Source organism: Lontra canadensis, unplaced genomic scaffold, assembly GCF_010015895.1.
Source record: "Lontra canadensis isolate GAN:19392208 unplaced genomic scaffold, GSC_riverotter_1.0 scaffold11, whole genome shotgun sequence".
Lineage (NCBI taxonomy): Eukaryota > Metazoa > Chordata > Mammalia > Carnivora > Mustelidae > Lontra > Lontra canadensis.
The window spans coordinates 28,894,379-28,914,864 of NW_022631005.1; the positions used below are offsets into that span (position 1 = coordinate 28,894,379).

Here is a 20,486-nt window from a genome sequence, read left to right on the forward strand (position 1 = left end):
ATCATACAGCGTAGATTTACTGATTTAGAAATCTTCTGTGCCCCACCTGTTTCCTTCCCCACTCTTCCCCACAACCCCTGGCAAACACTCATCTATTTTTAGTGCCTCCATAGTTTCCATTTTTCAGAATATTACATAGTTGAAATCATATAGTGTATAGTCTTTTTTTTTTAATATTTATTTATTTGAGAGAGAGAGAGAGAGAGTGAGAGAGCGCATGAGTGAGGAGAAGGTCAGAGGGAGAAGCAGACTCCCCGTGGAGCTGGGAGCCTGATGCGGGACTCGATCCCTGGACTCCAGGATCATGACCTGAGCTGAAGGCAGTTGCTCAACCAACTGAGCCACCCAGATGCCCTAGTCTTTTTTTTAAGATTTTATTTATTTATTTGAGAGAGAGAGAGATCACAAGTAGGCAGAGAGGCAGGCAGAGACAGAGGGGGAAGCAGTCTCCCTGCCGAAAAGAGAGCCCGATGTGGTGCTCGATCCCAGGACCCTGAGATCGTGACCTGAGGCGAAGGCAGAGGCTTTAACCCACTGAGCCACCCAGGTGCCCTAGTCTTTTTGAATTGTCTTCTTTTACCTAGTTGTAGGCATTTGAGTTTCCTCCATATGTTGTCATAGTTGATGGCTCATTTTTTATCATTACATAATATTCTGTTATCTGGATATATCACAGTTTGTTTATTGATTGACCTCCTCAGGGACATCTTTGTTCCTTCCAAGTTTTGGCAGTTATGAGTGAAGTTCATACCCAGAGTTTTGTGTGGACATAGGTTTTCAGCTCATCTGGGTAAACACCGCAAAGCACAGATGCTGGATTGTGTATTTAGTTTTGTGAGAAACCACTTACTTGTCTTCCAAAGTGGCTTTAACACTTTGTATTCCCTCCAGCAACAGATGAGAGTTCGTCATTTTATTTATGACTGAGGCCTTCTCTGATGCCTTTTGCAAGACATTTCTCTTCATTTCTTTGAACTTCTGAAATACTCTGTTATCCTCATTCTGACATTTAGTATTTTCTCTTTTGTTTTGCAAGTGTGAATCCCTCAGGACAAATCCTAGATATGTCGCCAGGAACTTAATACTTCATTTAAAATTTTTTAAAATTAAAGGTCCAGTATTTGTTGAATGAATAAAGAAAGTTCCAATTTTGATGTGTTGGAATCTCAAATGGAGCATTTTGTTTTAAAAATCCATATATGATCACTATGTCCTCTCCTGGCCTTGGGATCATACGGTTCTCACGATCACCATTAGTAGTAGTTTTGTTTTTGTTTTTGTTTTGTTTTGTTTTTTTCAGTTGTTTCTTAGCAGTTATTTTGTGGGTTAAATATGTGGTTAATTCCTGTTAGAGGAAATTGCATTTGAAGTTATTGATTCTTTACCCCAGCTTTTCAGCTGGAAGAAACAAAGCTCTCACTGCAATAAGTGCTGAACCTTTAAAAAACAATATCTAATGAGGTTAGTATATATCTTTGACATTTTATTTTCAGCCAGAGTGAAGGTCACTGCTGAAAGGTAACAAAGATGATTTTATACAGTAAATAAAAAATGCTATTGAAAAGAAAATGAAATATTGCTAACTTTCTATAGCCCCTTGTATCAAAAACACGTTTGTTATGCCGGATTTTGGTACTTAAACCATATTATCTTTCTATTTCTTAGACTCTTGAACTAAAAAGGGGAGTTTAAATAGTTTTTATGTCAGGGGCTTACATAAACATACACTTTTTATTAATATTCATGGACTGTATTATTTGAATTTTTGTGTTTAACTTCTAAATCTATTTAGTATTTGGTGGTAATTATTTGGTGGAACTTGGTGTTCATTCTGTTATTTGGTGAACTTCCTTCTGAGTTGGGAAGTTTTCCTTATTGTTTTTATCAAGGACCCTCAACTCTCTCATCTTTGGTGTTTACAATGAAAATACAAATTTAGCTTTAGGAGAATATGTCAAAGTCATTTTAGAAAGTAATGAGCTGGATTATGATTAAACCCAAAAAAATGTGTGGGCACAATGCAAAACAGGAGCTCTTAACTTCTTTTATATTATATCACTACCTAACAAGGGATAGATCTATTAAATTTGTGCTAGATGAAGACAGATATAATATTTAAAATAACTTAATATTTTGAAAAACTTCATGAAACGAAAAGCTTCAAATGCCAAAGTCCGTATGATGATAACTACTTTATATTGTCCTCTAGTTAACATATCTTTGTAACAAAATAGTCCAATTTTTAGAATTCATTAGTTTTAAAAACTAACATGAGATAAGTGTCTAATCTAAGATTTATTTCATTTTAGATGAACTCACAAATTCATCAGAAACTAGATTGTCTTTAGAAGACCTCTTCAGGAGAGACTTTGTGCTTCATGACCCAGAAGCTCGGTGGATCAATGGTATGTGCTCCATTTATTTTGAATTTCATGTCTTTAAAATTAAAGTAAACAAAGTAAATAATGGTATTTTTAATTAAAATGGTATTTTAATCAGTGATTACATATACCGATATACTACTTAATCAGAAATTAGTATCTTGGCTCTTGTGAGAGAAAACCAGTTCCTAAGATAGGTCATCAATCAAATTATTCTCCAAGTTTTAGATTGACTATTGTATCTCTGCTGTTCTTCATGATCACTAGTTCTGTGGCTTTTCAAGCATATGTTAAATCTCAACATTTCTCTGGGTCATTCTTATTGGTGTAGAAGTCTAGATTTGGGGAGACTGTGTATGTAAGTGCTTCAAATCTGGCAGTTGGATTAGTTTTCTTTTCTCCCTTTGTGGCTTTTCTTTTTAAGCTTAAGTGCTACTCTCCAGGGAGAATCTTTGCAAAGTTGAAATCTTTAGATATGGCATGGAAATATACTGAACTACTTTGTCCTTTTCCAGCAAAAACACTGCTTCAGTTTCCCTTAGGTTATTTCTGATTTTATCATTATCAAAAGTTTTAAAAAAGCATTTAGATTAAAAAAGAAACAACCAAAAATAAAAGCTACCAAATGGCTCCATGGACTTTGGTTTAACTTAATGAAAGATAATAGGAGAAGTTACTGGATGATCTAATCATAAGAAATGTGTTGGTAAAAAGGAAGTCATGTTTCCATTCCTTGACGATTCCAATTTGCCTTTCCATACGAATCACTGTTGTTAGATAGCTGTTAATCTTTGCCCTTCACTTTATTTAGACATAATAACTTTGCTTGTTTGCAAGGCATAGAGTAGATTATTTGTATGACTGATAAAAAGGATCTTTGTCTTTTTATATAATAAAGATCATCTCACATCCAGTACATCTTTCTTCTCTAATATTCTAATTAAGTGCTTTTATGCCTGCAAATCAAATGATAATTTGTGGAAGCTATAAAAAGAATGTAACTTAGTTTTTGAGGGCAGAGGCCAAATCATACTTGTTTACCTAGCACTGATACAGTTCTTGGAGATCAGCAGGCACTCAAGATTTGAATAAATGAATGAATGTATTTAATTGAAATCCAGTGTTATTTTTTAGGTAAACTCAAGTTTCAGTTAAAATTGGTTGGAAGATGAGTGTGTATCATAGGGATGGTATTATAGATACAGAAAACAAGACAGTGTTTTATTTATTTCTTTGCAAAATTTTATTTTGAATTATTCATTAATTTGGGACTTGCCATCCTGTTGCCTTGCACTGTGATTACTTTAGATGTACCCTATGTTTAGTTCAGAAGAGCACTATGACTAAGGAGGGCTAATAAAGAGGTACGTCATTAACATTAGATGGATCTCTCACAAATCCTTCCCTGCTTTTAATTTTAAAATCATCTTCGTACTTGCTAGCATTTCTATTTTCTGTTAAAGGAGGTGGCATAGAAATTGTGGAAAAAATCGGGAGTCATTAGATTTGAGCTGGTCAGGAACATTCTGTTTTATTTACCATAATTTTGGCCAAACTATAGAAATTTGTGTAGTCTTTGACTTTGGAAAGCAATAAAAAATCATGGGCTTCATCACCCTTCTCAGGTGAGCTTGGACTATTCAAAGAGGCATTTACTCCTGTGTATAACTGTAACTTTGATATTGAAATGCCAAAAGCCTGTACAAATACTTATGGTGAACTACTTGCTAAATTAAGCCACATTTCAATATCTAGGACACACATTCCACTTTAACACTTTGCAGGATACCAACATAATGTATTTGTGGTTAATCATTTTCATCACTTTTTTCATCATTTCTTTTCCAATCACTGGTAAACCCGATGTTGAGAAAATATCCTCAGACAAAGCTAGAGTGTTGTTATTAAATTCTGAGTAAAACCTAACACCTAAAATATTTATGAAATGATTTGGCATAAAAAGAATCTTTGAAACAAGGTTAAACACACTTTAAGCTTTCAGACACATGCTGTCCTTACAAATACCACTGAAGAAACAGACTCGCTGTTAGTGGATTATGTGCACTGGCTTGCTTTTCAAGTAGAGCAGTAGATTTGTGTTCATTCATTTCTCTTATCCAACTCAGATCTCCTTTCTGGCAATCATTAGATATGTGGCCTATTTACACATTCCTCACATAGCCAGAAAATACAGTGGGAACTATGTGGATAAAATGTGTGACCTTGGCCTCATTATCACAGATTATATCTAAGGGTGAAATGTCATCTTTTTCTTTATGAGATGTCTCACTAGGTCATCTTTATATAAGTGGCTTGAAAGAATCAAAGCTGAGCTCATTTGGAAGCTTCATTTAATTCCTGGAGGTCACCTAGGAACACTTAATGCATTACTGGTCAAGGAGAAGGAGGGAGTCGACATGGCCCTGGCAAGTCTAGGATGTAGTGCAGTAATGTCGTTCATTATGCTGTTTCTCAACTAATATATCTGTGAATGTCATTGCAGCCTTGGATGGGTGCTCATGTTCATGGTTAGCTTAACAACTGCCTTCCCCCAAATCTGCTCATATCCTTGAAATCTCCATTTTTATAGCATCATCTTCCTAGTTATGTCACCTTGAAACCTGGAAATCCATCTTCGGTAACATTATTCATCTCCCCACATACATTTGATGATCAATCAATCATCAAAGAAAGATCCAACATTAATTGGGGGCCTTCTGTGTTAAGTTTTGTGTGAGATGCTTTTTATCCATATTTTACAAATAGCATGTAAAGTTAAAATTATTAACCCCAGAAAACTGAGACTTCAGTAAAATATGTATCCAAAAACACAGCTGATAAGAGATGGACCCTGATTTACCGACTTTGTGACTATGTTCAAGTGTAAAACTTACCCTCTTTTGTTGTTCAGCTCTGAGATGTCGTTCCCAGGCTCTAACACATGTGCCAACTACTTTAATAATCTCATTGTTTTAGATTTCATTGCTATTAATCCTTTCATCTTTAGTATTACAGGAATGTCCTTTCCCTGGGTATATCCATATAATGTTAACTTACGTGGTCACTAAAGGAAATATATATAAATGTATTTATTAACATGTTCATGTTATAAAAAGTGAACAAAGAGGTCTTCAAAACAGTGTTTATGGCATGTGACATCACACTATCTGTATTATGTACCAGCGAATATGTCCAGATGGCTGGATTTTGGCCTGTTTTCTTTGTTGTTGTTTTGTTTTTTGTTTTTTGTTTTTTGGTCTTCTGCCATTATGTTCTTTTTTTTCCCCTAAATTTTCTCTAACAAAGTATATGTTTATGTAATTTTTATAACTAATTAGAAAAAATAGTGCCCTTCCCTTTCTTTAGTCACATGGATCTCCAACTAATCCCTCCATCAGTCTCCTGTCAAATACAATTTTATAAAGCCCCACTGAAAACTGCTAATGCACTTTTCAGAACACCATCAGAGGAACCCCTTTGCCAGTTGAATAAATTTCAGTCTTCCCTATGTAGCAAGCCTCTCAGAATTAAGCTCAGCCTCTTTCCTATTTGTCAGCTTTACATCATATTTTAGACACATTGAATTTCTTGATGTTCTTCATAAGCTCAGAAGCTTTCTTGACCTCTGTGCCTTCGCCCACGCTATTTTCTCCCTCTGGAATCCCTTCCTCAATAGGAAAGCCCAGATGTTACCCAGCTTGAAACCTGATGCCCAGGTACAAAGTCAGTGACTATTTGTCCTACCAGCCGTAAGAAACGTTATCTTCCTCTAAACCCTAAGGTTTGACTCCCCATATAGAAATTTATACCTCAATTATAATTTTAATATACCTAATCTCCTCTAAGACAGTACTTCTAAAACTGTTGTGAAAGATCACTATTTTTAAATTCATTTTTTTTTTCCTTTGACCCTTGAACAGCACAGGGTTAGGGGCACCAACCATCCTGCACAGTTGAAAATTCGTATGTAACTTCTGACTCCCCAGAGACTTACCTACTAATAGCTTCCTATTGACTGGAAGCCTTTCTGATAACATAAACCATTGATTGATATGTATTTTATATATTATACCTGTTATACTGTATTCATATAAAATGATCTAGAATTTAAGAACCACAATTAACAAGCAAAGGGAAAAATTAAGATAGAGAGACAAGACAAGAAACAGACTCTTAACCTCAGAGAACAAGCTGATGGTTATCAGAGGGGAGGGGGTTAGGGAATGGGTTAAACAGGTGATGGGGGATTAAGGACTGTGCTTGTCATGATGAGTTGCAGAGTGATGTATGGAACTGTTAAATTACTATACTTTACACCTGAAAATAATACTACACTGTATGTTACCAATCTGGAATTAAAATAGAAACTTAGATTAAAAAATTAAAAATAAAAAATGGCAAATGGAAAAATAAACAAGAGAAAAGAAAATACTTTTTTTTTTTTAAGATTTCATTTATTTATTTGACAGACATCACTTCTCGGCCTTCTGGCTAAGATCAAGTGTATTTATTTGACAGAGATCACAAGTAGGCAGAAAGGCAGGCAGAGAGAGAGGGGGAAGCAAGCTCCCTGCTGAGCAGAGAGCCCAATACGTGGCTCGATCCCAGGACCCTGAGATCATGACCTGAGCTGAAGGCAGAGGCTTAACCCACTGAGCCCCTATGCACCCCGAGAAAAGAAAATATTCTTAAGAAAATCATAAGGAAGAGAAAAAATACTTACTGTACTGTAATGTACCAAAAAATCTGCATATAAGTGGATCCACATAATTCAAATCCATGTTGTTCAGTGTCATTTCCATTTTAGCATGAATCAATACTTTTGAAAAGTACAATAAAAGTAAATAAGTGAAAAAAAGGTAACTAGATATTCAAATACAACCTCAAATTTCATCTTACTGCAATCAAGTGTTCTAAAATTATATTTCAAAAATATAAGTACAAACATAATATTGGAATTAAGGAATTTCAAATATTACTTTGGGAGAGTATATATAGGAAATTAATAGAGAGTATTACTATTACACCTCTAACTTTTTGTTATTCCTAAATCAGAATTAAACAAATATTAAGTGCCTCTTCTCATATTTTGAAGAGGCACTGGCATATCACAATTTAAAGTTGTAATGTAATAAATTAGCTTGCTTCCTTCTTTTTAAATTAAATAATCTAGGTTAGACGGATGATAGCACTGCTCACTGAGGACAACCTTTATCTCGATTATTTCTGTTTTTTGTTATTCATGTAGAAGAGAAATCAGTCTCCAAAATGAGTATCATAATAATGGAAAGCAAAGACTTTAAAGCAATTTTGGTGATCTCTGGATATTCATTTTGAGCTTTTACCCATAACGAATCATGAGATAACTTGGTAACTTCCACTATTTACCACTAGCCAGTTTCAAAATTTATCCTGCATAGTACAGATCATTTAAATCATCTTTTGTTAAAGGTAGATCTTGGATTTTAAATACATCTGGATTATAATAGGCAAACTAATGTTAAATTATAGCATCAGGTAATGAGATTCTGTTGTGTACAGCTAGTCTGTTACTGGCTCACCCACTAGTTCAGCTGCTCAGTGAGATTAGTCCACTTATGCATTTGGACTTGCAGTGATGTGAAATTGCTTCCAGATTTTCTAAATGTGTACTCTCAATTAAACTTGTCCCATTGTTGACCAGTGACCAATACTTTGCCAGCTGGCTGTAGTTTGCCAACATCAGCTCAGAGAGACAGAAAGCCCTGGGGAATGGAACCTGCATCATGCTCATGTTTGAGTCACCCCAGGAATTAGCACCCTGCCTAGACTCATCTCCTACTCAGTAAGTGGTTTAGTTAGCATAATGGGATACACCACTATATTTTCCTATATAAGGGTGGACCCCTTGATCCACAAACAGTAGAGGATTCATTTCAGTTCCTTTTCTCATGATATGCATAGATTTTTCTCTGTTCTATACAAACCTGTCCTTCCCAGTGTCCATACAGCATGTGAGCTATTGCACATTTTTTTTTTTTTTTTTGGAAAAATGGCTAGTTGGGATGAACGATGATGTCTGAGGCTCTGGATTTAATCATGACTTTATTGGACAGTGTTGGCACCATTCAAGTCATCTCCCAAGGTAATATCCAAAACCAGATATGTAAACCTGCTACCTTTTAAATGATGTGTGACGAAGTGACATATTAATATAGGAAAGTCACTAAAATGAGACAAACCTGGGTCTCTCAACAATTTTTTAAAGCCTACTAATGTTTGTATTTTGTTTTACTTTGTTTTCATTTAAACTGGGGGTAATAGTTCCTATATGTAGAAGCATAGCAAAAATTAAATAAGCAAAATATGTAAAAAGCAAAGATAACAAAGGTAAAGGCAAAATTAAAAAAAAAAAAAAGAAAATATGTAAGTAAAAGGGGAAGGTCTGAAGCCTTCCAGATTTTCAAATGGTCAGAATTCTGATAACCACTTTTAGAGATGCTGTTAATACCTAATATTTCTTTGTAAATGGCCCTCTCGTCCTGATGAACAGGATCTGGGATGTTGAATAGAAAGTGAAAAACCATTGTTGTATTCTTCATGGTAAGTAAAGCAAATTATGGAAACAATATTGCTAATATTTATAATAAAAAGAGAACTCATAATTGGGGGAGTCAAACAAATGAATCTTGTTTGTTATTTTTTGTTTGGCACTATTTTATCATGCTAGAATTTTTGTCTATCCATTCACTGTGTTGCAGAAGCTTTTGGATTTTTTTGTACATAGGGAGCTAGTTACAGTGCTGACAGCATTCTTACTCCCAGTCCTCCCTGTCAGAATTTTAACTCTTTTGTCATACTTTTTATTCTCTTAAAAAAATTATAACCATCAATCAAGGTGATAATAAAAAAATGGTAGAATTGAACTCATGACTATGAGGTTTGGGGGGATAATTTATGTATTTATTATAATATATAAGGACAAAATAACATATAGTACATGTGCAAAAGTAGGTATATGGTTAGGTAATTTATCTTCATCTAGTTTTCCATCTGTTTAATGGAAAATTATACAGCTATTAAAACTGATCTTGTGGGAGAAAAAAACTGATGTCATTAGAACAGCTCAGAATAAGATGTTAAGTGAAAATTGCTGAATATAGAATTACAGTCATAGAATTATATACCAGTACATTCACATGCATGTACATATGTAGATGCAAAGAATGTGATATCAGAATTAAATATGTTAACATATTAAGTCACTCTCTGATGGAGTGATTATGAGTTACTTTTCTTAATTTTTTCTCCTTTTTTGTCTGTTTTCAAAATATGCAATAAATATGTTGTTACTTCTCTTACATGTAAAGAATTACTAAAATTCTTATTAAAATGTAAGTACTTTCAGCTCACTAAATATTTGTTTTGTCACTATTCACAGTAATTGTTTATTATTTGGAAATGAGGTAGAGGGCTCTTGGGTGGCTCAGCAGGTTAAGCATCAGACTCTTGGTTTTGGCTCAGGTCATGATCGCTGTCATGGGATCAAGTCCTACTTCAGATTCTCCTTCTCCCTCTCCCTCTTGCTTGTGCTCTCTCTGTCAAGTAAATAAATAAAATCTTAAGAAAATACATTAAGAAAGCAAGTTAGAGATGTAACCTAAAATGATGAATGCCCAGGATGTCTGACAGGCACTGGGGAGTGTTGGGCCCTTAAAGATGTGAAGGAGGACACTAGGAGCACCGTCTCATCTATGGTAGACCTGCAACACAGGGATAAAAGACGGACTGTGTTTCTTTTGACCCAAAATCAACATGAGAGAGAGAGAAGTACAGAGAGAAGCATAGGGTTGTTACTGAGCCTGGGAAAAGAGGAATGTTCTCAGAGCAGAGCTGGACTCTCTTTTTTGTTTTTAATTTTTTATTTGATTATAGCTGACACGCAATGTTACATTAGTTTCAGGTGTATGACACGGTGATTTGACAAGTCTGTATGTTATGCTCTGCTCACACAAGTGCAGCTGCAATTTGTTACCATACAACACTACTGCAATATCAATGACATATTTGTAATGCTGTGCTTTTCATTCCTATGCCATGCTTCCTGTAACTGGAAGCTCACATCTCCCACTCCCTTTCACCTGTTTTCCCCACATGCTCCCTCCCTTCTCACAACCCTCAGTTCTCTGTATATTCAGGTCTTATTCTGCCTTTTGTTTGCTTATTCATTTTTTTTTTTTTATTCCATGTATGATTTCAGTCAAGCAGAATCCAACTTGCACTATCTTAAGGGATGCTGATTCTTTTATTAGCAGCTTTACTCCCTATTTCCAAGAGACCAGGATAGAATATTCTTTGTATTTTACTGATGTTCTTTTTTCTCTCTGTAATAAAAACATATAAAGGGCTATTAAAATTATGACATGCCTAGTTCCTGATTCATAGCTCAGATAATTGAAAAATTAGGTTAAAATATAATTAATTGTTATCCTTTTAGAGTAATGTATGTCAAAATATATTACTATCAAGAGTAGATCATTTCCTGCCAAAATTAAGGAAGTACTTAGAAAAATATACCATTAAAACATATTTTCTTATCTCTAAGTTACCAAAAATATTTTCTTTATCACTGTATGATTTAAATGTCATAGCGTGCTTTTAACCAAAGTTTAAATTACCCTACATTAAAGTACTTGAAGTCAAAATATTTGCTATAAAAAAAAAAACATACTATGTCAATCTTATATACTAGCTACAAGTATTCAGATTTTGGTTTGAAATTTAAGCCTAAATATTTTTTAAGGAAATATTTTAAAATTCCAGCTTGTCTTAAAATGACATAATTTATACTAAACACCAAGAGAGAGACTGGGATGAGCATTTATCCACAAAATCCAGTGTTAACACTTCAGGGGAAAAATTTTTTGGAAAGACAATGTTTCTGTGTTTTAGAAATACAATGATTACTTTAGATAATTTAAAAGGAGTTGGAAAGAGAAACCAGATTTTCGATTAAGTACTATGTTTGGATTCATAAAAATGGGGAAAAAGTCTGAGTGGGATGAAACAGTTATGTTTAAAGTTCATCAACAAGCATTACTGAGTCTCATGTATATGCTCTATACAGGTTTTTGTCTGTTTCAAGTGGTATCTGTGGACATTTGAAAGGTTTGTGGTAAAATAAATAGTAGTTCTCTCAGTCATGGGGCATTTCATACAATTGTGGTTAGTCTTGGTTTTGTAGGCCCAGAGACTGAGCTTGTCAACAAAAATGTAGACTAATGGACACTTTTGATGTTGGCATCTATCTTTCAGGTAATTTTTCCATCTGTCCTCTTTTACATTAAAGACCTGTTCATGGAGCATAGCCAAAAGTTCTTATAGATACAGGGGCATAAAGATCAACAAATGTGGTTCTTTTGCCCTAGGAAATTATTAAATTATTAAATTGAAGTTCTTTCCCCATTGTGTATAGTGTCTTCTATGATAACTAGGGTTTAAAGAAGTGAAATTAGTCATCAAAGTCTGTGATCAGGCAGAAAGTAGAGATAATGAGCATTATGAGAAATACTCAGTACAAATTATGATGAGGTTTGATTAACTTTTTTCCCCCCAAATTTAAAACACATGTCCAAGTTGCACACCTCTCTTTCAGGTATGATGGACGAAAAACACTAGCACATTTTGGGTTTTGAACATTTTTTTGTTCTCTTTGCATCCACCTTTTTTTTTTTCCTAAACAGGATATTTATTTATTTATTTGTTTGTTTGTTTTTCATGTCATTAGTAGATCACTTTTTAAAATTTAATTAATTTTTTCAGTGTTCCAAGATTCATTGTTTATGCACCACACCCAGTGCTCCATGCAGTACATACCCTCCTTAAACCCACCACCAGGCTCACCCAACCCCCAACTCCCTTCCCTCCAAAGCCCTCAGTTTGTTTTCACTTTATTTGATATAGTCTTCACTTAAATGTGTTAACAGTATGCTAATACATACATGTACCACTGACAAGGCTGCAAGAAATGAAATATAATTAAGTTACCTAGAGGATTTAGAAACTATGTGAAAATTCAGTGATAAATTACTGAATTATTATTCTAAAAAGCATACAAAATGGAAGTAAGAGATTGGTTTAACTTAAGAATAATTGGAATGGTCTTTCTGGAAGAGATGAAGTTCAGTGTCCATGTAGTGGGCAGATGAGCATAAAAGTGAGAGGACATCACTGGGAGAACAAGGCTGTGCTGTGACAGCATCATTGAAATTACCATAATATGTAGGATTAATGAACAGTAGTGCTGTGTGTGTGTGTGTGTGTGTGTGTGCGTGCGCAGTGTCCTTAAAATTAATGGTGAAAACGTCGATCACTTCAAAATTGGCATAGAATCAAATACTTGCACTATCATTTTACTGTATTTGTTATATTTTAATTAACTTTACTCTTTTATTAGATCATCATTTTGAAACAGAAGAATTTGAAGTTGCTCTGATTATCAGCTATTTTATTTTCCTTAGAATTAAGATTGGAGATGTTGGTAACAGGAACTTCACCTAATAAGTTTATAGTATATCAGAATTTACATTTACTCTTCTACTTTTCTAGGATAGCTCCACATGTAACTCATTTGCATTTCTTTGAAAAACTTTCTTTGGCAGTCAGAGTGGACATTAATTTTTTGTCATAGATGAGTAAATGTAGACAGAGGTTTTCTTCACTTCTTCGCAATTCAAAATCAGTGATGAGCTCTGGCTAGAACATATTCTTCATGTTCAATGTTGGGTAGGATACATTGGAGTAGAAAAAAATGTTCCATGTCAATTTTTTTGCCTTTAAATTAACATTTATTAACATGTATTAATGTTTGTATATTAAAAAAAATCATATCAAAGCTTAAGGAAAAGTGTATTAAGGGAAAGACATAATAATAAGTGACGATTTCCTTTGACTCATATCTGACTGAATTTGATTAGAATTTTTAGGTGATTTTGAAAAAATGTAATCATTTCATATCATTGATTGTAACTGACAAAAAAGAAGTCTTGCAGCAAACCTAAGAACTTAGATTTACATGTTAACCTTTGTATTCACCTTGTTTTCCTTGAGCTGCATTTTCTGCCTTTGTGTGTGTATGTATGTGTGTGATTGCACACATGTATTTCTTTATAAGGCTGCTTTTGCTTAATCAGCTTGGTCATGTGGTCAGTTTGGATGGGCCATTGAGATGGTTACATAGAGCACAATCAACTGTTCCATTATTTTATACTGAATAAACAAGTATTAACATGAAGATACATTTCAGAAAGTCTTAAGTAAGAAGAATTGCTAGAGATAAAATATTGGTTATCATTAAGTGGCTAATATTCTGTATGGCAAGTCATTTCAAGCATAAGCATTGAGTCAACTGAAATATTTCATTCAAACAGTGGTTTGGTGTCATGTGTATTCATGTGTTATGTTTACATGTAACAGTAAATTTACCAGGTCTATATCTATTTCTTTTCTATTCTTGCCTATGGTGTTTTTGATGAAAATTAAATGTTATTTTTATATAATGCTGTATGGATGCAAAAAGTAAAGTTATAATATCTGCCTTTATCAGTTTATTGTTAATGATAAATAATAATAAATGTTGTGTTTTGGGGAGGAGGCTTCTAATAGTAGCCAGGAGTCATGATTTGCATTTTTAATTTATTATATCTAATTTTATAGTTCCCAAAGTAGAAATATGTTCATTTTATAAATGAAGAAACTGAGGCTTAATGCAAATAGGTGATTTCTTCAGGTTCACACAGCTATTCAACATAGTACTACAAGTCCTAGCTGCAGCAATCAAAAAAAAAAAAAAAAAGAATCATCCAAATGGGTAAGGAAGAAGAAAAATTTTCACTGTTTGCAGATTACATGATACTATACATGGAAAACCCTAAAGACTCCACCAAAAATACTATTAGAACTAGTAAATAAATTCAATAAAGTTGTACAATACAAAATTAATATACAGAAATATGTTGCACTCCTATATAGTAATAATGAAGTAGAAGGAGAAATTTTAAAAAAATTAAGTTGCACCAAAAAAATTAAATTACCTAGGAATAAATTTAACCAAGGAAGTGATAGACCTATAATCCAAAAACTATAAAGCACTGATGAAAGAAATTTTAGGTGACACAAACATCAAAATTCCATGCTCATGGACTAGAACAATGGATATTGTTAAAATGTCCATACTACCCAGAGCAGTCTATAGATTAAATACACTCCCTATCAAAACACCAACAGTATTTTTCACAGAATAAGTAATACTAAAATTTGTATGGAACTACAAAAGATCCTGTATAGCCAAAACAATCTTGAGAAAGAAGAACTAACTGGAGGTATGACAATCCCAGATTTTAAGATATATTAAAAAGCTGTAGTAATTAAAACAGTACAGCACTGGCACAAAAAGAGACACTTAGATTAGAGAACCCAGATAAACCCATACTTATAAAGTCAATCTACAACAAAGGAGACAAGAATATACACGAGGACAGTCTCTTCAATAAATGCTGTTGGGAAAACTGGACAGCTTCATGCAAAAGAATGAAACTGGACCACTTTCTTAAACCATACACAAAAATAAGCTCAAAACAGGTTAAAAACGTAAATCTGAGACCTGAAATCATTAAGTTCCTAGAAGAAAACTTAAGCAGTAATTCTTTGACATAGGCTATAGGAACGTTTTTCTAGATATGTCTCATCAGACAAAAGAAACAAAAGCAAAAATAAACTATTGGAACTACACTGAAAACCAAGGTTGTTTGTATAACAAAGGAAAACCTCAACAAAACAACAAGGCAGCCTACTGAGTGGGGGATGATATTTACAAATCGTATATCCCATAGGTAGAGTTAATGTCCAAAATATATAAAAACTTTACACAACTCAATAGCAAAAAATATTATACCAAACAATAAAATAATGTAATCAAGTAATAATTCTATTAAAATGGGCAGAGGAGGGAGCATCTGGGGGCCCCTGGGTGGCTAACTCCATTAAGTGTCTGCCTTAGGCTCAGGTTATGATCCTGGGGTCCTGGGATCAAGCCTCGCAGCCTGCTTCTCCTTCTCCCTCTGTCTGCTTCTCCCCTTGCTGTGCTCATGTGTTTTCTCTCTCTCTCTCTCTCTCAAATAAATAACCTTTATTTACTTTTTCTTCTTATTTTTTTAAATTTCTTTTTAGTGTTCCAGAATTCATTGTTTATGCACCACACCCAGTGCTCCATGCAATACATGCCCTCCATAATATCCACCACCAGGCTCACCCAACCCCCCAGTCCCCTCCCTTCCAAAACCTTCTATTTCTCAGAGTCCACAGTCTTTCATAGTTTGTCTCCCCATCCAATTTCTCCCAACTCACTTCTCTCCATCTCCCAATTTCCTCCATGTTATTCCTTATCTTCCACAAGTAAGTGAAGCCATATGATACTTGACTCTCTCTGCTTGACTTATTTCACTCAGCATAATCTCTTCCAGTCCCGTCCATGTTGATACAGAGCTTGTGTATTCATCCTTTCTGATGGGGGCATAATACTCCATAGTGTATATGGATCACATCTTCTTTATCCATTAATCCGTTGAAGGGCATCTTGGTTCTTTCCACAGTTTGGCGACTGTGGCCATTGCTGATGTGAACATTGGGGTACAGATGGCTCTTCTTTTCACTCAATCTGTATCTTTGGGGTAAATACCCAGTAGTGCAATTGTAGGGCCATAGGGAAGCTCTATTTTTAATTTCTTGAGGAATCTCCACACTGTTCTCTGAAGTGGCTGCACCAGTTTGCATTCCCACCAACAGTGTAAGAGGGTTCCCCTTTCTCCACATCTTCTCCAACACTTGTTGTTTACTGTCTTGTTAATTTTGGCCATTATAACCTGTGTAAGGTGGTATCTCAGTGTGGTTTTGATTTGAACCTCCCTGATGGCTAGTGATGATGAATTTTTTCATGTGTCTGATTGCCATTTATATGTCCTCATTGGAGAAGTGCCTGTTCATGTCTTCTGCCCATTTTTTGATGTGATTATCTGTTTTGTGTGTGTTGTTTGAGGAGTTCTTTATAGATCATGGCCATCAGCCCTTTGTCTGTAGTGTCATTTGCGAATATCTTCTCCCATTCCGTGGGTTGCCTCGTTGTTTTGTTGACTGCTACCTTCGCTGTGCAGAAGCTTTGGATATTGATGAAGTCCCAAAAGTTCACTTTCACTTTCGTTTCCTTTGCCTTTGGAGACATATCCTGAAAGAAGTTGCTATGGCTGATGTCAAAGAGGTTACTGCCTATGTTTCCTCTAGGATTTTGAGAGACTCCTACCTCACATTGAGGTCTTTTATCCATTTCAAGTTTATCTTTGTGCGTGGTGGAAGAGAATGGTCAAGTTTCATTCTTCTACACATAGCTGTCCAATTTTCCCAGCACCATTTATTGAAGAGACTGTCTTTTTTCCACTGTATATTTTTTCCTGCTTTATCGAAGATTATTTGACCATGGAGTTGAGAGTCTATATCTGGGCTCTCTACTCTGTTCCACTGGTCTGTGTGTCTGTTTTTGTGCCAGTACCATGCTGCTTAGTGATCATCATGTGCTGGACTTTAGATTCTTCATCTTCAAGATAAGACAGTTCTATTGAGTGACGCATGAGATCTCTCCACTTTGCTCATTTTGGAATTACCCAAATATGGGTGCTGTTGTACAAAAGACCCTAAAGCAAAGGACAGTATAGCTAATGCATATTTCTAAACTGCTTGTCCTCTGGCTTGGGTGGGAGTTCTATTATTATTTAACACTATTAGGGTTAGTATTTTACAATTCTCCACTATCACTTTCAAAACTTGATTTTACTCTTTTTCAGCTTCTAATGGACTTGGTAAATGGCATGAGTTAAGCTGATAATCAAATTTATGCTGTTTTATTTAAGATGCCAACATTTTTTAAAACATCACTAATGACTTAATGCCCTTAATGCACTACACATCTACTTATGAGTTAAAATATGAGTTTTGCTTTGTTTCAAATGAGAATTGAGAGTTTGGGGCAGTACAGAAAGCCTGAGAATGAGATATTCTGCTCATGCCATCTTTTATACAACTTTTATAGTGTAATTTTTTGTATTATACATAAATGTTGAAAGAGTAGACAATGAACCTCTAAGTAATTATCACTAATTTGTGAATGGTCGCCATTATCTTATGAATTGCTTCACCTAAGGATAGAGATATGAGTGTGAATAACTATGAGCTGGCAAAATTAAAGAACTAAATCTAACTGAAGCAGAGAGAAGTAGTAGACTTCTAGAGATGTGGTCAAGGGGAGGATTCTATGCTGGTCCTAACTGGCTTTTGCAATTGTGGTAATTCTGAATGACAGAGTTTATCACTAACAGTGTATGCAAGGAAGCAAACCAGACTTATGAGCTAGAATTTCTGAAATACAGGTGTAGAAATTCAGACCTTGAGAAGAAAGGAATTAGAGCATAATTAAGCATCATTGGATATGAAAGGCCATCCTGTGAGTAAGAGGTCAGATTTATTCTGTGGACTTGAGGTAACTAAAGAGAAATCAGCAGGGATAAATGTCTGCTCAACTGTGGTAAATTAAATCTGGTAAGTGCAATTTTCCAACTTTTGATTAGAGTGAGCTAGAAAATAGTGATTTCTCCATCCCAGCTAAAACTATAGAAAGGTTGGGTAATCATGTGATAAGAATACTGTACTAGAATTCATATAATTGATACGAGGTTATAAGGATGACTTCTTAGAACTTTAGTTCTAAGATTTTGCCATTTTATCTCCAAATCGATGTGAAAGTTTGGTTTAAACCACTGTTTTAAGTTTTTGGTTTAGGAAACCAGTTGGTTCTTTGGTCTAGAATAGTTCCTGGGGAATAATGTCAGCTTTCATAGAAACTTCTCTGCTTCTCATTTCTGTACAGGAAACCACCAGGATATGACACAAAACTCTTTTCTCTTTGGTTTGACTGGCCATATGGAGTTGCTGAAAAACGATGTAAAAGCTGATCTCATTTTGCACTTCAGTTGATAACACCGCAGTATAGTCCTTTGTGCTGTCAATACCAGTGCCGGTTTTAATGAGCTTGAGTTCGTGTACCCAAGCCATTAACTTGTCACTGCCATGTGCTTGCACATAGCATCTGAAAGCAGGTAGCTTGCAACTCCCTGGTCTCTGATGATTTTCAATTTGTAAATGAAAAAAATACAGATATTAATTAGTTGTATGTGTGTATGTTTCCTTCTTTCCCAGGAGTGTGAATGTTAACTTGGTTTTCTGCCATTACCTGTTTTGCTAATTGTTTAAATTGTTTTCTGTCACTCACACACACGATAAAATATATTTATATTTAAATATTGAACTCCTAAGATTTTATTTCTACCAAGAGTCTGTTATACTCAAAACATTAAAGATATTCAGAAAAGTGAGTAATACTTCCTGGAACAGAAGGGCTCCATAATCTTCCCAGGCTCATGATTAAGTGACTTGGGTGCTATGAACCATCAGATGTGTTGCTCTCTAAGGGCCTTCCCAGCCATCAAGGTGGTGAAGCAGCCTGTTTGTAGGTGAAACAGGTCTATGACAAGGGAAGGGTTAGGCCTCCAGAAATCAGAGCTTCACTTCTGCCTCTGGTCAACATGGTAGGCAAATCATTTGACTTCTTGAAGTCACTGTGTTTTGAACCATACAACAGAGAGGATAATTCCTCTAATACCTTACTTCTAAGGACATTGAGAGCATCACAAGAGATATATGTTCTACAAAAAATTGAAACCACTTAATTTCTCTCTCTCTTTTTTTTTTTTTTTTGAATGAAAATTGATATTCACTTCACCAGACTGTATGTCCTTGGGCAAGTCCATCAATATTTCTAGTCATTACTTTTGTCAAAGCACAACAGCAATAACAACTATGTGCCCAGACACTGTGCTAACTGCTTTTAACAATACAATATTATTCTTCACAACAATGCTATGATTTTTGTGTATGTGTGTGTCATCTCTAGTTTACAGCTGAGAAAGCAGAATTCAGTTTAGTAACATTCCTAGGCTCACAGAATGTAGCTGGATGGAGATGCTTTAGGTCATTAAATAAGGAGGAATTAAGGGTACCAAGTTTCAGTCATCCAAGAAAAATAAGTTGGGGATCTGATATACAGCAACGTGACTGTTGTTAACACCACAATCTTGTTATACTTGAAATTTGCTAAGAAGATAGACCCAAAGTGTTTTCACCACAGGAAAGAACAAGAAAATAAGATAAGAGAAAGAGACAAACGGAAAGAGAAGAACAGGGAGAAAAAGAAAGAGAAGAAAGGAAAAGGAAAAGGAAAAATTAGGTCACTATGTGGAAGAAAGAAAAATTTAAAAGAATACTTAAAAATTAGTGCATCTTCAGAAGCACCTATGGAATTTTCATGCTCAGTAGTTGACTTTTTAATTAATTAATTAATTAATTTTTATAAGATTTTATTTATGTATTTGTCAGAGAGAGATCATAAGTAGGCAGAGAGGCAGGCAGAGAGAGAGGGGGAAGCAGGCTCCCTGCTGAGCAGAGAGCCCAATGTGGGGCTTGATCCCAGGACCCTGAGACCATGATCTGAGCTGAAGGCAGAGGCTTAACCCAGTGAGCCACCCAGGTGCCCCCAAAAGTTGCTTTTTATTTTATTGAGTCCTTTTTTTCCTACTTGATTTTTTGAGCTTGTCAACACAATGACAATTAGTCCTAGAATGTCAAAACAGAAGAGTTAAGTAGACTCTGAACCCCGTGTGAGCCCAAAGCGGGCTTGAACTCATGACCCTGAGATCAAGACCTGAACTGAGATCAAGAGTCAGATGCTTAAACAACTAAGCCACCCAGGCACCCTAAAACTGGAAGAGTTCTTTCTCAGTTAACCATGAGGCATTGTAAGTAGGAACCATGTTAAGTTTATTTTAATCCTCTAATGCTTTTTAGGTATTCAGTATATTTTATTTATTTATATTTATATTTTTATTTATATATATATATAGAATATATGAATATAAACATATATATATATTTTTATGTGTATGTGTGTGTGTGTATATGTATATATAT

The 20,486-nt window shown here is 34.9% G+C and overlaps 1 protein-coding gene across 3 annotated transcripts in view; it reads left to right on the plus strand.

Moving 5' to 3' along the window:
* The window catches only part of DPP10 (dipeptidyl peptidase like 10), a 1,333,785-nt gene that overhangs the window by 872,653 nt on the left and 440,646 nt on the right, over nucleotides 1-20,486 (plus strand). For all 3 annotated transcript variants that reach the window (XM_032856197.1, XM_032856196.1, XM_032856198.1), the window contains one exon: nucleotides 2,310-2,405. In XM_032856197.1, the coding sequence (XP_032712088.1) occupies nucleotides 2,310-2,405 (96 nt within the window). The remainder of the gene's footprint in view (nucleotides 1-2,309; nucleotides 2,406-20,486) is intronic.